This window comes from Sphaerulina musiva (genome assembly GCF_000320565.1).
Source record: "Sphaerulina musiva SO2202 unplaced genomic scaffold SEPMUscaffold_9, whole genome shotgun sequence".
Lineage (NCBI taxonomy): Eukaryota > Fungi > Ascomycota > Dothideomycetes > Mycosphaerellales > Mycosphaerellaceae > Sphaerulina > Sphaerulina musiva.
In genome coordinates, this window is record NW_016017391.1 from 1,445,935 (window position 1) to 1,460,005 (window position 14,071).

General features: G+C 53.1%; 6 protein-coding genes across 6 annotated transcripts; 4 read left to right on the forward strand and 2 right to left on the reverse strand.

Moving 5' to 3' along the window:
- Window positions 1-623: 623 nt before the first annotated feature.
- On the forward strand, window positions 624-1,175 carry SEPMUDRAFT_50635 (uncharacterized protein; the record flags this gene model as incomplete). Its single annotated transcript, XM_016909171.1, has 1 exon — window positions 624-1,175. One exon carries the CDS (start codon window positions 624-626, stop codon window positions 1,173-1,175), a length of 552 nt encoding a protein of 183 aa, XP_016758337.1.
- Window positions 1,176-1,289: 114 nt separating this feature from the next.
- SEPMUDRAFT_151213 (GroES-like protein) lies at window positions 1,290-2,551 on the reverse strand. The gene has a single exon (XM_016906675.1). It carries the CDS (start codon window positions 2,480-2,482, stop codon window positions 1,325-1,327), a length of 1,158 nt encoding a protein of 385 aa, XP_016758338.1. The 5' UTR covers window positions 2,483-2,551; the 3' UTR covers window positions 1,290-1,324.
- Window positions 2,552-3,501: 950 nt separating this feature from the next.
- Window positions 3,502-5,299, forward strand: SEPMUDRAFT_143951 (FAD/NAD(P)-binding domain-containing protein; the record flags this gene model as incomplete). Its single annotated transcript, XM_016903059.1, has 2 exons — window positions 3,502-3,522; window positions 3,713-5,299. 2 exons carry the CDS (start codon window positions 3,502-3,504, stop codon window positions 5,297-5,299), a joined length of 1,608 nt encoding a protein of 535 aa, XP_016758339.1.
- Window positions 5,300-6,424: 1,125 nt separating this feature from the next.
- On the reverse strand, window positions 6,425-7,173 carry SEPMUDRAFT_110599 (uncharacterized protein; the record flags this gene model as incomplete). The annotated part of the gene is made up of 4 exons (XM_016900853.1): window positions 6,425-6,693; window positions 6,752-6,809; window positions 6,938-7,110; window positions 7,161-7,173. The coding sequence occupies 4 exons, from the start codon at window positions 7,171-7,173 to the stop codon at window positions 6,425-6,427; spliced, it is 513 nt and encodes a 170-aa protein (XP_016758340.1).
- Window positions 7,174-7,624: 451 nt separating this feature from the next.
- On the forward strand, window positions 7,625-10,965 carry SEPMUDRAFT_127867 (uncharacterized protein). The gene is made up of 2 exons (XM_016902177.1): window positions 7,625-8,206; window positions 8,382-10,965. Exon 2 carries the CDS (start codon window positions 8,425-8,427, stop codon window positions 10,393-10,395), a length of 1,971 nt encoding a protein of 656 aa, XP_016758341.1. The 5' UTR covers window positions 7,625-8,206; window positions 8,382-8,424; the 3' UTR covers window positions 10,396-10,965.
- On the forward strand, window positions 10,740-13,324 carry SEPMUDRAFT_143953 (mevalonate kinase; the record flags this gene model as incomplete). The annotated part of the gene is made up of 2 exons (XM_016903060.1): window positions 10,740-10,861; window positions 11,863-13,324. The coding sequence occupies 2 exons, from the start codon at window positions 10,740-10,742 to the stop codon at window positions 13,322-13,324; spliced, it is 1,584 nt and encodes a 527-aa protein (XP_016758342.1).
- Between the last annotated feature and the right edge of the window lie 747 nt (window positions 13,325-14,071).

A 14,071-nucleotide genomic window follows, 5' to 3' on the forward strand; every position in this document is an offset into this window, starting at 1 on the left:
CTCCGCTGCTTCCTCTTCCTGGCGCGAATATGAAGAAGGATATAGGCAAGATCTTGAAGTGTATCTCGACGTTCGCTAGGCCTGCACCGAGACAAAGAGACGAAGACTGACTGTGGCGAGTTTGATAGGGAGGGCGAAGTGAACAAAGAAGTGTTCTCAGACACAATCCTATTGTTGTGATTCTTTCCAGTTACCTGTTGAGTCTGCCGCCGAATGGAGCACTCAATAGTCAAGCCTCAACCCCAAAAGGTGACAAAGCTGACAACTTGATCCTCGACTCTACGTCCTTCCAGGGTATTCAACGAGTAAACAAACATCCCGAGCAGAAGAGTTCTAGTGGGTTTCACTCCTCGAGACCTGCGACGCTGCCTGCATTCCTCAGCATAGCGCATGGGACAAGCATGAATACGAACACGATGGGCTCTTACCAACCGGTTCAGCACGATCCAGATATGGAGCAATCACGAATGAGCGACTCAAGTACGGCATGGAAGAACGAGTTCATTGAAGAGAAGCAAGACCTCGCCCGCAGGACGCTGGCATATTGCAAGACGCACATCAATCAGATCATGACTGGCGCGCTGATTATCGTCACACTGATGCAGTTTCTCTCCATTCAACGTATGACCCAGGCTACGAGGACAATCACGTCAGTTGCAGCACAGAATTACACGATTCACAAAAGCTATGGCGGTGACACGCGATACATGTCGCTCGATTCTCAATTCGATACCTTGTGGAACCATGAACTGGTGCCGGACAACGGTGTCATCAACCTCCCGCCCTACGATTCCTCGGGAAAGACGACTGTCAATGAATATGGCGTGATTGGCATGCTCCACGCGCTTCACTGCCTGGGTGGCATCAGGAGGGCCATGCAGACTGCACGCAACGATGCACTCAGCAGAAATGGACACGACATTGGTCTGGATTACAAGTCTGATCCGCACTGGCCTCATTGTTTCCATTATCTCCGGGAGTTGATCTTGTGCCATGCCGACGACACGATCGAGAGAGCCCACTTCCTTAATGGGACTGTGTCGCTAGCTGGTCAAGCGCCAGCTTTTTTTGAGGGTCAGTTGGACGTGAGGCAGTGTCGCGATTCGGAAAAACTGTTCCAGACGCGGAAGTTGCACAGTGATTCGAACAAAGATGGTGTGCCGAATGTATGGTAGGGGAAATCTTCACGGACGAGACAGCAAGAAGAAGAGGAGCAGGAGGAGGAGGAAGAGGAAGAAGAAGAAGAAGAAGAAGAAGAAGAAGAAGAAGAAGTGCGTCGAAGTATACTAGCACGTGTTGGATATGTACGAGTGCGATATAACACTTACCATATAAGCACTGATTTGATGACACTTCCCTCCTCCATCTTCTTCTTTGCTTCTTCAAATTCCTGCAGTGGGAACTCTTTGAACATCTTGCCCACTGGCAATATGCCATCCTTGCTCCATTGCACCAGCTCCGGCAAAGCTTCTGCTGGATCACGGTCGCCCTCGATAACGCCCACCAACCTCCTTCCGTTGACCATATGTTGCAGGCAATCGACTTCCAGCTTCGCATCGACAGGCTTGACACCAACCTGCAGCACCATTCCATTCTTCCGGATGGCGCCCAGACACTCGCTCAATATAGCCACACTTGGCGTCGTATCCAGGACTGCAGTCGCTCCTAGCCCCTGAGGGGACATGTCCTTGATTGCCTGGGACAGAGTCTTATCACCGAGTGCTTCTTTCGTACTCAGCAGGCCCTTGGTAGCACCCAATTCCGCCGCCAACTCCACTCGACCAGGGTTGATGTCTACAGCAATGATGGTCCCGACTTTGTTATTCACTGCAGCACATATGCCAGCGAGACCCACACCACCCAGTCCAATGACCGCAACAACATCGTCTGGCCCACATTTACCCACGTGTGTGATTGCTCCCGCGCCCGTCATAATACCACAGCCTAGCGGAGCATACAGCTTCAGCTCTTCCGCGTCTTTGATCAACTTCGTCACGTTGGCAGCAGCGGACACCTTGACCGGCGTAGGACTCGCAAAAGAGCTCTGTCCAAAGTACCCTCCACCAATCACTTTTCCCTTGTCAGCAGCAGCAGCAGCACCCTCTGCCAATATGAAATTGGGCTCATTGGCGGCCAAGGTCAAAGCAGCATGTTGTACACAATACGCCGGATGACCCGTCGTGCAGTACAAGCATTCGAGACAAGCGGCGGCCGATAGAATGACCAAATCGCCCACTTTCCACTTCGCTTCTTGCGCCCTTGAGCCGAGTTTGAGAATTCTTCCCGCACCTTCATGTCCCAAGACCCGAGGATAGATTCCGCCATAGCCGGAAATATCGGTGTGGCAGACGCCGGTGGCAATCATTTCGACGAGGAATTCATCTTCCAGTGGCTCGCGAGTGAGAAGATTTTCGAGTTTCCAGCTGTGTTGATCATACGCTACGATGCCTTTGGCGGGAATCGTGTACTTTTGCGAAGACATGATGATCCCGTAGTTGAATAGTGGTTGTTGTCAGCTGGTATTGGGGGGTTTTTTCAAGTTGGGTACGGTCGATATCCACACAAACAGCACTGCGAACAAAGTAGGTAGGTATTATTCCAGAACTCTTTTCATACATGTGTTAGATAATGTAAATAGCTCGGGAATACCATCGTCATAGGGGCGGGGTTAAGGTCTAGATTGAAGGTTGATGGATCGACGGAGATGCCGAAAAAGGAATATGCTGCACGCCATACCACACAGGCCGAGGTGGCAATTGTGAAGATGATTTCTCGGGGTAATGGGAGGTGTGTTGATGTTATTAGAGGACAATGGGATAGAAGTGAATGAATGGGAAGGGTGATATCAGATTACTTGATTATGGAAGAAAGAAGGAGGAGCAAAAGGAGGGAAAGGAGAAAAAGGAGGGGGAGGGCTACATGTCGAGTGCTTTGGTGTAGAAAGGATTGTACGACGATGTACAATACCACGTGGGTATTGTGGCACTACATGATTGATAATGACGCCTCGTCAGATGAAAGTTGTAATATACATACAGTATGTAGTGTAGTGTAGTAAAAAACATCTTCCCATGCCAGTCGAGCACTACTTTACTCATCCTCTATCCTTTAACTTTGGTATATTTAGCTACTTTCCTCCTCGAACATGTCATCGCCAGGCATACCTCAATTACTCATCTCCTATTCCTGGAATTCACTGGGTTGGCCCCAGGCAACGCTAGCACTAGAACTAGAACTAGAACTACCGGAACGGCGGAACTCACTATAAGTCTACAACTTGGGTTGGAAAAAGAAAAAAACTTCACTCTCGAGTGTGATATCTACCTATCTCGCCTGCGATGATGTCGCTTTTGCAGAAATACGACGCTGTTTCGCATCGCTCCCGGCCATACCGCAGTTCTACCTCGTATTAATAGCTCGCTGGGCAGCCTTTCCATGACCTACTGTCAGTAGAGCCGATGTTCAGCGCCACCAGGTCGTCAGATATTACAGTCTGCGAACATGGACTGCACATATATATATGTAGGTGAAGGTGTAGCTCAATGCCTGCTAACATCCAGCACCTTCATACCGCTTCTACACTATTACATCGCCTCCCATCGCAATACAAATAATGCCTTTCAACACCAAGGCTTTCATAGCTGTTGCTGTACTCTTCGACACAATCTACGCTAGGCCTACACAAGACCATAACAACATCAAAGCACGACAGGATGTGGAGTGGGACGCCATCATCATTGGAGCTGGTCCGGCGGGCATCGTCGCCGCTGATCGAATGAGCGAAGCGGGCAAGAGAACCCTCCTTCTCGAGCAAGGAGGACCTTCGTATTATTCTACAGGCGGACGAGAACGACCAGACTGGCTATCAAATACAGAGCTCTCTCGTGTCGACGTTCCAGGCCTCTACAGCTCCATCTTCAGCGGCAGCTCCAGTCTGCTCTGTGGTGACAAGCAAACCGGCGGCTTCGGCGGCTGTACAATTGGTGGCTCTAGTGCCATCAATGCTGAGCTCTTCTCACAACCACCCGCCTCCGACTTTGACACTTATTATCCCCAGAAATGGAAGTCCGAAAACATGGCGGGTGCCATTGAAAAGGTCAAAGCCATGCAGCCATTCACCAACACTCCGTCGGCCGATGGCAAGCGCTATGCACAGTCCGGCTACGACGCAACGAGGAAGTGGCTCGTGGACAGTGTTGGTTACAAGAGTGTCGCAGTCAACGGCGACCCGAACAACAAGAACGGAGTCTTCGGCAGGGCCAATTACGCTTACCAGAACGGTCAACGAAGCGGACCAGTCAAGACATATCTCCAATCTGCTCTGGGGCGGTCGAACTTCTCCCTCAGGAGCGGCGTGCAGGTCAAGCGGGTGGAGCGCGACGGTAGCAAGGCCACTGGCGTCGTGGCAATGGTCGACGGCCAGTCCACCACCTTCAAGCTCTCCGGAAACGGTCGAGTCATTCTGAGCAGCGGATCATTCTTCAGCCCTCAGCTTCTCATGTTATCGGGCATTGGTGATCCCGCATCCTTGTCGGGCCTGGCAAACAACCAGCTTCTGGACATGCCATCATCAGCGTGGATCAATAATTCCGCTGTGGGTGACCACTTGTACGACAATCCCAACACCTTTCTGGTGTTTTCGGGAACGAACATCCAATCGTACAACTTTGACTACAGCTCGCCTATTGCTACAGATAAGGATCTATACCTCCAATCTCGATCCGGCCCTCTCTCCTCTGCAGGACCTACTGGTCTGTTCTGGGACAGCGTGAAGCAAGCCGATGGCTCATCCATCGCCGTTCAAGGCACTGTCAATGTCGCCGGGTCGTTCAATTTGACCGGCCCTGACACCTTCACAATCAATGTCTACGCCACATCTGGCGCAAAGTCCAAGAGCAAGGTGATTCTGAGCGAGAAGGGAATTCCCGGTCCCGCATCAGATTTCCTCTACAGCGATCCAGCGGACGCCGATGCCGTCGCTACCGTCATCTACAAGATGTTCCAATCCTTTCCCCAGACGGGTCTCACGTCTTTGAACTTGCCAGTGACATCCAGCAAAGCTGAGATCCTCCAGTACATCACCACGCCCTCCGACTTTACGAAAGGATACGTCAACCACTGGAGCGGGTCGTGCAAGATTGGCACATGTGTCGATTTAGACACGAAAGTCATCGGAATGGATAACCTTCACGTCGTCGATTCTAGCATTACAGAAGCATTCACGGCGAATCCCATTTTCGGGATTATGACTGTTGCGGAGAGGGCAAGTGAGTTGATATTGGCTTTGGACCAGAAATGATCTGGTCCCTCTTGTTCAGCCTTCGTGTGTAATTGATGAAAGCGTTCAAGCGAGCATGGCGTCACTGAAATATATGGGAATATTGTGATTTGATAAGATACATAAAAGTAACAATGTGATATCAGGCACTTTCGAATGTGTCTCCATTCCACACTGCCTATGTCTTTTCTTCGGCCCTCTATCGAGTCTTTGGGCCAAAAATGTACTCTCTCATTAGGAGACGACGACGAAGACAATGATGATGATGATGAAGTCACTATCCTGAAATACGGGACCGCTTCTACAACGAATGCGTGGTTTGAATGATGCAGATTGTGCGATACTTACAATCTCACATGAATTTGCCAGAATCCAGAGTGGTGGCTCACAAGCTTCATACGGCAGATCGGACAGCGCTTCCCTGGCGTCTTGTTGTTCCCAAATTCGCTCCAGGGAATCCAACAAGTTGATTGGAAACCACCCATTCGTATTCTATCCCGTTTCCGTGTCTTGCTTCCGTGGCTGCTGTCTGCTGTCAGGGAGAGAGTATCTTACTTGCCGAGAGTTACGGGACGGGATCTGGCGACGGCGGACTCGGCTCGACTTCGCGAGTCTCGAGAATGGGAAATGTGGCTCAACAAGGCGGGAATGGCGCGAACAGCTGTGTGGCACAGCGATCATCCGAGACTTTTCTGGGTAGTCGGAAAGTATTATTGTGACTGCATATGATCTCTACTGACATGCGGTAGCCTACTCACTCTCACGGTGTTTTGTGTCCCTATGTCTGTATGAGATGGAGGCAAAGTCTCAGACCCAGCCTCACGTTTAGCTGCAGCGTGCACGTGTTGCAATATATAATATTCAGCACTGATCAGTGATTACGGTGACAAGTAAGGATCTGGAATTACACTTTACCTATACAGGGCATTGTGCGGCACTATTTCGGTATTGCGCTGTCATCTCCTGAGTCCTGTGTACGTACCTCCTGGCCTCCTACCTGTATTCGAACGATCTGGTGAAAGCAAGTTAGGTAAGCTACCAGCGGCGAACAGTTCTCGTCTCAACCTATCGACGTGTATTAGGCTCAAGAGGAGCGGTATCGGATCGCTAGATTGGTAATTCGAATAATTCAGTCGTCCACAGTACTTAGAGCAGTCCACTGTCCAGGTTGGCATGTTTTTCGTCCCTAGCAAAGCTGGTTATACATGTCGCCCGTGCTGTATCTTTCTTGTTTTCGGCGCGCTCGGCCGGGCGCAATGACGTGGAATCCACGCGAGACTCGGCGCGCGATGCCTGCTCGCCCATTGCAGCTTGCAGCTGTGTAGGATGTTGTCCGACCTTCGACGCCGGAACAGCGAAACTTTGAATGTGATCGGTCGCCGTCTGCGATGGCGAGATTTCTAAGAAAAGTCTCGCTTCGTGCGTATGCAGCCAAGGTGATACAACGTGTGGTTGTCAGGTTGGCGGGCATACCTCCACGTCCACCTCCACGTCCACCTCCTAGGAGGTACGCCGGACGTACGGTACGGTTCTGTAGCAGAAAAGGTTAGTTAAGGCCAAGGAGGAAGGGAGGCGTCGGGGACTCGGGAGGAGAGAACAGAACGAGCTTAAAGCCACTACAAAACTCAGGCTGCCCTGTAGAACTCATTTAGTCTGTACCGTGACGTCGTATCCGCCACACTCTTGGACCTCCATGATTGGTGGCACAGTGTCGATGTGCAGACAAGTTCCGATCGAGCGGGAATCCTCCCTCCACTTCCTACGAAAGATGAGCAGTGGATCGCAAGGCCGGATGTCTTGGTCGTGCTCGCCACGGACAACCATTCGTCTCGCTTGCAAACTTGAATAGTGAGATATTGCCGAGTATTGTAGTTGCACCTACGCATGAATGACATGGTGGATTCTGCCTAAGTCGATCTTGCGTTGCCTCGATAGGGCATTGGCTGTCAGTCGTCTTCGGCGTCATCGAGGGAGCAACGCCGCCGAGGGACATGTCATTCTTCTCCGTGTATGAATGTAGTAGAGAGAAGTGATCAAGTACGGGTGTGGGAGGGTGATGGGCGGAGCAATTCTCTATTCCGAAATGGTACATATGTAGTTCTAGAAATGCCTGCTTGTCCGTCCAGATAGGGAATGATGAGGGCGATCCGTGAGGCTGGCTGCGCGTGGTTCAACAAGCTCTGGGGCTTGTTGGGCTTGGCCGGTGACGAGTGGTGGTTCGGCTGAATGTGCTGCGCCTCTGCCATGAGAAGACAGCAGCCCACTTGCTTCTCAATTGAGCCTTTCTTCCTCACGTAGGCTAGGATGCCCGACGCTGTTCACCTTCTGCCCTGCTACGTCGTGACTCTCCCTCTGCATATCCCCACGACCACGACTACGACCACGATCACGGCCACAACACCAGCTGGTTTGCGCGTACAGCCGAAGGACTTCTACCTGCTTGCCTGCCTGCCTGCCGACCTCACGACTCAGGCCGCCCGTCGCTATACGGCGGTCTCGGATCTTCCGCCACGTCCCCGGCTTTTTGAGCAGACGCCACTGAGGAACACAGCTACGCGGCTGAGACTAGGACTCGTGGACGGCTGTTCTTCGAGAGATCCTCACTGATCCAGTGCTCACTAACTGCTGGCTCTGTATCAGCCCTTTTGGGGACTGAGCGCTAAAGGTTCGGCCTGGTCTCGGGGCGCGGTCTACAGTTAGACACGGCCTGCGCACTGCATAGCATTCCATTTGAAATAGGATCAATCCAGGGATATAGGAAATCATTGCGCAACGACCAGAGCATCGGGACCTTCCGCCACGCACTCCTCGACAGCCACATCGTACAAGCGGAGCATATTGTTGGAGAAGCCCATCTCAGTGCTGCGACGACGACGTGCCAACGTGCCAACGTGCCCTTGGCGGATGTACGCGCATTACCTTTGCTCAGTGGGTCATCCCGTCCCTACATGCAATACCGCTTCCCTCCAGCATTGTCGATCAGCACAAACATGTCGCCTCATGCTGGGACTGCTCTGGGCACTGGTCAATGTGGCATCGCGGCCGCCGTTGCCACGCTGCTTGAAGAACATGAGCAAGAATGAAAACTGACAACGGCCGCTAGATCATCTTGAACGGCATGACGTTGTGAAGTCGCGCGTGCACACATGGCAGCAGCAGCAACATCCTCACCAATCTCCGCCGCCGCCACCACCTCGGGCGTGCCACGTACATTGACGTCGGCAGCGTCAGGCGCGAATATACCCGACGAGCTCGAAAACCCCTCCCTCTTGCGCCCAATCTCCCAAAAGCCCGATCCAAGGACGAGCCTCTCTCCCAAGTCAGACCAGGCGCATCTCTCGCCACGGTCGACGCCGTTGCCGCTGACGGGCGCGGCGGCAATGGCTGAGATGAGACGACGGAAGCAGCAGCAGACAGAGGGTTCGCGACAGACGAGTCCCAATCCACGGGTGGCCGCGATGCAGCAGCTGTTAGGAACTGGAGGTATGAGCAAGCCCACAGATGCGCCCGCTCCGGATAAGATGAGTTCGCCTTTGCGCAAGGTGGCCGAGAAACTCAGTATACCTAATAGTAATGCGCAACCAGAAAACGAACCGGAAGTCAGTCCTGTAAGCTTGGGCAGCTTTGGCTCGACCGTAGAAGGCTCCAATGCGGGCCATGCAATGACCGCCACTGCAAGTGAACAGCCTCCGGGCGCGAATTTTGTGGCTGAGCCAGCGGAAATGAATGAGGGAAGCAGCTACACGTCACAAAACGGCAGCCTCGCTGTTCAACAGCAGACGACCGACAAGGCGATATCTTTGTCGTATCCGGGGCCGCCTCCTCCATCAGAAGGACCGGAAGGTGCTGCATCACGAAGCATGACTTTGCCCGGCTCTGGATTCAGACAGGGCAGCCCCAAGTCTCCGGCGACGAATAAACGACACAAATGTCCTTACTGCGCGACCGACTTCACGCGACATCACAATCTCAAATCGCACCTTCTCACTCATAGCCAAGAAAAGCCGTACGTTTGCCAAACTTGTCAAGCACGCTTTCGACGGCTACACGATCTCAAACGCCACACCAAGCTACACACGGGCGAAAGACCTCACACGTGCGACAAATGTGGCCGCAAGTTTGCCCGTGGCGATGCCCTGGCACGACACAACAAAGGCCCTGGCGGTTGCGCTGGCCGGCGATCAAGCTTTGGGGCAGACGACGAAGAAGGAGATGGATACGATGAGGGCATGGACGGTGTGGAATACGATGACGAAGGTCTGGACGAACATGGGCGTCGCAAAAGTAACAAGAGGCAGCATCTGGAAACACCACAGGACTCTGACAGGTCGGTGTATCGACAGCACTCGAGCACGTATCCGCCTGCACCGCGTCAAATGCAAGGCAGCATGGGTCCACCACAGGTAGTCCACCCCGGCGGTACAACATCGCCACGCGACATATCCGGCCAACCCAGTCCAGCTGGGGGCTCTGTGAGCTCTTCCTACTATGGACCAGGTCAAGTGTTTGCAGAACCCGGGATGATGACTTCTTCGCCTAAGCCGCTGTCGCCAGGTCAACCCGCGGATCAGCATCGTCTGAGTGTTGGCGATAACAGTGCTCAACTCGGGCGTAATCGGTCTACGAGCTTGACGACGCAGTTCCAGCAACAACATTTTGGGCGCGGCACTGGGGTCCGGTCACCGCCACAGCCCAACAATCAATTCCTGCCGAACTCGAACCACCAGGTCGCGCCACAGCACAATATCCTCCCACCTCTTGGCAGCCAACCACAGATGCGTAATAGCTTGCAATCGACTGCTTCTAACATGATGCAGCATCCTCAACCATATTCATCCACAGCCATGGGCTCTACACCCGGAAGCTTGTCTAGTCATGGCAGGTCCTCTGGAAGCAGTATGCGTGACATCACAGGCCAAGGGCATCCCAATCCGGACGACATATGGAGTTACGTCCGCACCCTGGAACTACGACTCGGTCGAATGGGGGACGAATACGAATTGCGCATCAGTCGCATGCAGGAGGAGATCATATCTCTCAAGGGACAGCTTGGACAGTTATCGAACCACGCAAGCTACAGTAGCGACATGGCCCGGCAGCAAGGATCGTATCCATGACTAGCGACGTCGTCCCTTCGACTGAGGGGGACAGACGGCGGTCGAAACACCCTGTCCAATGGAGTGATGGAGACGTATCAGCAGCAGCAGCAGCAGCAGCGGAGCACAAACAACAGTCACTACACAGTGAACAACTTACATTATAATAGCCCCCCAATGGCTACAGCTCAAGCAACATAAATGGAGCTGATGTATCGAGAGGAGGGGAGGACATCACCCAATACCATTGAGACGCATGACTATGAATCGAGGGCGTTTGTCTTTCGCTTGGCTAAGACGACTCTAGTCAAAAATCCATTGAGAGACTGAAATGAAGGCAACTGCTTACATGTACTACTACTACTATGACTACTACTACTATTACTATTACTACTGCTACTGTGATGATGGGGGTCCGCAAAGCGATGAGTGCGGAGATGGCTGGCATACAAGATGATGGCGGTGGCATGATTGATTCTGGACAAAAGTGAGGGATTGTTGTCATGCGGAGCGATGGATTGAATACCCCCCAATCGCTTCATACCTTTCATGTATCTACTTGACAGACGGACGGGGCGAAAAGCGCACAGATGGGACAAACCGTATAGACAGCGCAAGCTACGTGTGGGTTGTGTCATGATGTTGAATCGTACATGTTCATATTGTTGTTCTCGTGACAAAGAGATGTCGATATGTCGATAGGTAAGGCATGTCGAGATGCTGGTCTGTCGGGCACGACCCTGCATCATGCATACATCTCGCATCCCGTCCGGATGATCGACGAGCCAGCTAGCGCGTGCGGCCAGCCAAGATGCTATTGCTGCGACACCCGTATGGCGAGGAGAAGACATTTGCCTTGATTGCGCTCCGCAGACACGCAAGCGCATCGCCGACAGGTGCTGACGGCGATGACGCGCGCAACCAGCGTCCCGAGCGTGCGAAGGAGCATGAGCCACAGCGACGACGACGACGACCGCGACGACACGTGCCAGATGTGGCACAAATGGCGTCCCCAGAAAGTGGTTGTGGTGCTGCAGCAAACGTTCGATGTCATACTCAGGGCAGTGGAGCTAATCAAATAAAGTCGAACCACTTCGAACAGGTACCCATAGATGATCGTCACTACTGTCGCTGCTGCCAGTCTCCCTCCGCATCTCCATGCCACTCCTCACTCTCACCACAACCCGACGAGCGTAGTACATGCGGTATCAGTAACGGTGGTTGGGAGCGACGGAGGGCGACGGCGTCGGCGACCGCGACAGCGACAGCGACAGCGACAGTGACCAGAGACAGACGCAAGACTGCTTTACTGCACGTGCAAGACATCTTCCGCGGCGGCAGCAGCAGCATGGCGCAAACTACTCCAATGACCGCCCCCGCCGCCGCCAATGGCTCCACCAACGGTATCGACGGCAGCAATCATGGGACAAATGGCACCACCCACTCCCCTCCTTCTGCGCCTTCCACCGCCGACGACGTTCCATCAAGGACATCGTCACCGCATCTCTCCAATGGCTCTCGCGCGAACTTGGCCATACGACATTCACGAAATCCTTCCAATCCTCTCGCACCCGCCTTCATCGTCTCTGCCCCGGGCAAGACTATCGTCTATGGCGAACACGCGGTCGTGCATGGCAAGGCAGCCATTGCAGCCTCCATTTCCCTGCGATCCTACCTTCTCGTCACTACCCTCTCCAAAAGCCAACGATTCGTGAAACTACAATTCACCGACATCGATTTGAATCACACATGGCAAATAGCCGACCTGCCCTGGAAAGAGTTTGCGCCTAAGAAGAAAAAGTACTACGATCTGGTAACAACACTGGATAAAGATCTGGTGAGCATCATGCAGCCACACATCAAAGACATATCTCCGTCCATTGAGCCGGAAAAGAGGAAGATTCATCAGGCAGCCGCATCGGCTTTCTTGTACCTCTTCATGAGCTTAGGCAGTGAACGCAGTCCCGGGTGCATCTATGCCATGCGCAGTTGTATTCCCATTGGTGCTGGTCTAGGCAGTTCCGCTTCAGTGTCAGTAGTCATCGCAGCAGCACTGCTGATCCAGTCTCGTGCATTGTCAGGCCCACATCCCGATCAGCAAAGCGACGAAGCAGAAAAGCAGCTCGAACGAATCAATCGATGGGCGTTTGTAGGCGAAATGCTCATCCATGGAAATCCCTCGGGCGTAGACAATACCGTGTCAACAAATGGACACGCAGTCCTATTCCAACGAAAGGACTATACGAAACCTCCTTCCGTCACGGTCTTGCGAGATTTCCCGGAATTACCTTTGTTACTGGTGGATACGTGCCAACCCAAGTCGACGGCCGTGGAAGTTGCCAAGGTTCAACATTTGAAGACCACGCATCCGATGGTGGTGGAGAATACGCTCAACGCCATCGATTCCATCACGCGATCCGTTTATGAACGCCTCACATGCGCGGAGTTTGATCCTCACAGCGCGGAGAGCATCGCTCATCTGGGAGAATTAATGAGTATCAACCACGGCCTTCTCACGAGTCTTGGAGTCTCCCATCCTCGACTGGAACGATTACGCTATCTCGTAGATCAAGCTGGAGTGGGTTGGACAAAGCTCACTGGCGCCGGGGGTGGCGGGTGTGCGATTACTCTTCTCAAACCTGACGTGCACAGTCCCCGGCGGCGGAGTAGAGCTGCCAGTGGCGCACAACTCAATGGCGACGCGGCATACGCTGGTTTGAATGGAAAGCTGGCGCCTATGGATCAATTATATCACGACTTGGAAGTGGAAGGTTTCCAGAAATACGCGACCACATTGGGTGGAGATGGAGTTGGGGTGTTATATCCTGCAGTGATCAATGACGAAGAGATTGATCTGGAGAAATTCTTGACTGCGGATGGGAGGGATGGGGTCGAAGAGTTGGTCAGCGGACAGCATGATGAGGAAGCTTGGAAGTATTGGAGGCCATGAGGTGAGCAGTGACACATTGTGATAGCTGCTGGTGCGCGTGACCGGCGCTTATCTTTTGACATTTATTGAGCAGCGTTATCAGGGGAGCGAAGGAAAGAAAGCAGGCGAAAGCAGGAGCGATCCTGCGTGCATCAGATCAGCTACGAATCGCGCCATGTACTGTATCAATCAGGTACCTACTTGTGTCAATAACAACCAGGAAGGTGAGTGGTGATGTGCCGAACACCTCAGGGATACCTTTACCTATTCATCACCTCACTCTCGCCCTCAGCACTGGGCGCGTCGATCTGCAGCGTGTTCGCCATGTGGAGTGGTAGGTACCTGGTGGTATGCATGTAAGACTGAGGTCCCTGGCCCGTCCATTGGCCACTTTGTGATGAGTGAGAGTCCCGGAGTAGGACAGATGCTCCCGCCAGCGTCACGAGTGAGCGCTTGCTCCGACCAAGTCCCCAAAGGCGCGGCGCATGATGCGGCTTCGGCCGCAGGCGCCACATGAAGCACGAAAGAGGTGTCGTCGGGCTGTTGTCGCGGGCGTGTGCTACAGACGAGCAGCAGACTACTGGCTGCCTGCCTGCGGGCGGCTCCCGCAGATAGAGTAACACTTGCCTAAACTTACCTCACTGCCCGTCCTGAGCGTCACGCTGGCGAGTTCTTCTCAACAGCGCACTGCCAACTGCTGCATCCGTTGATGGTGAGGTGGGATGCGCTCTGCTTGACGCCCAGCTGCCGTGTTGTTGTTGTGTTGCT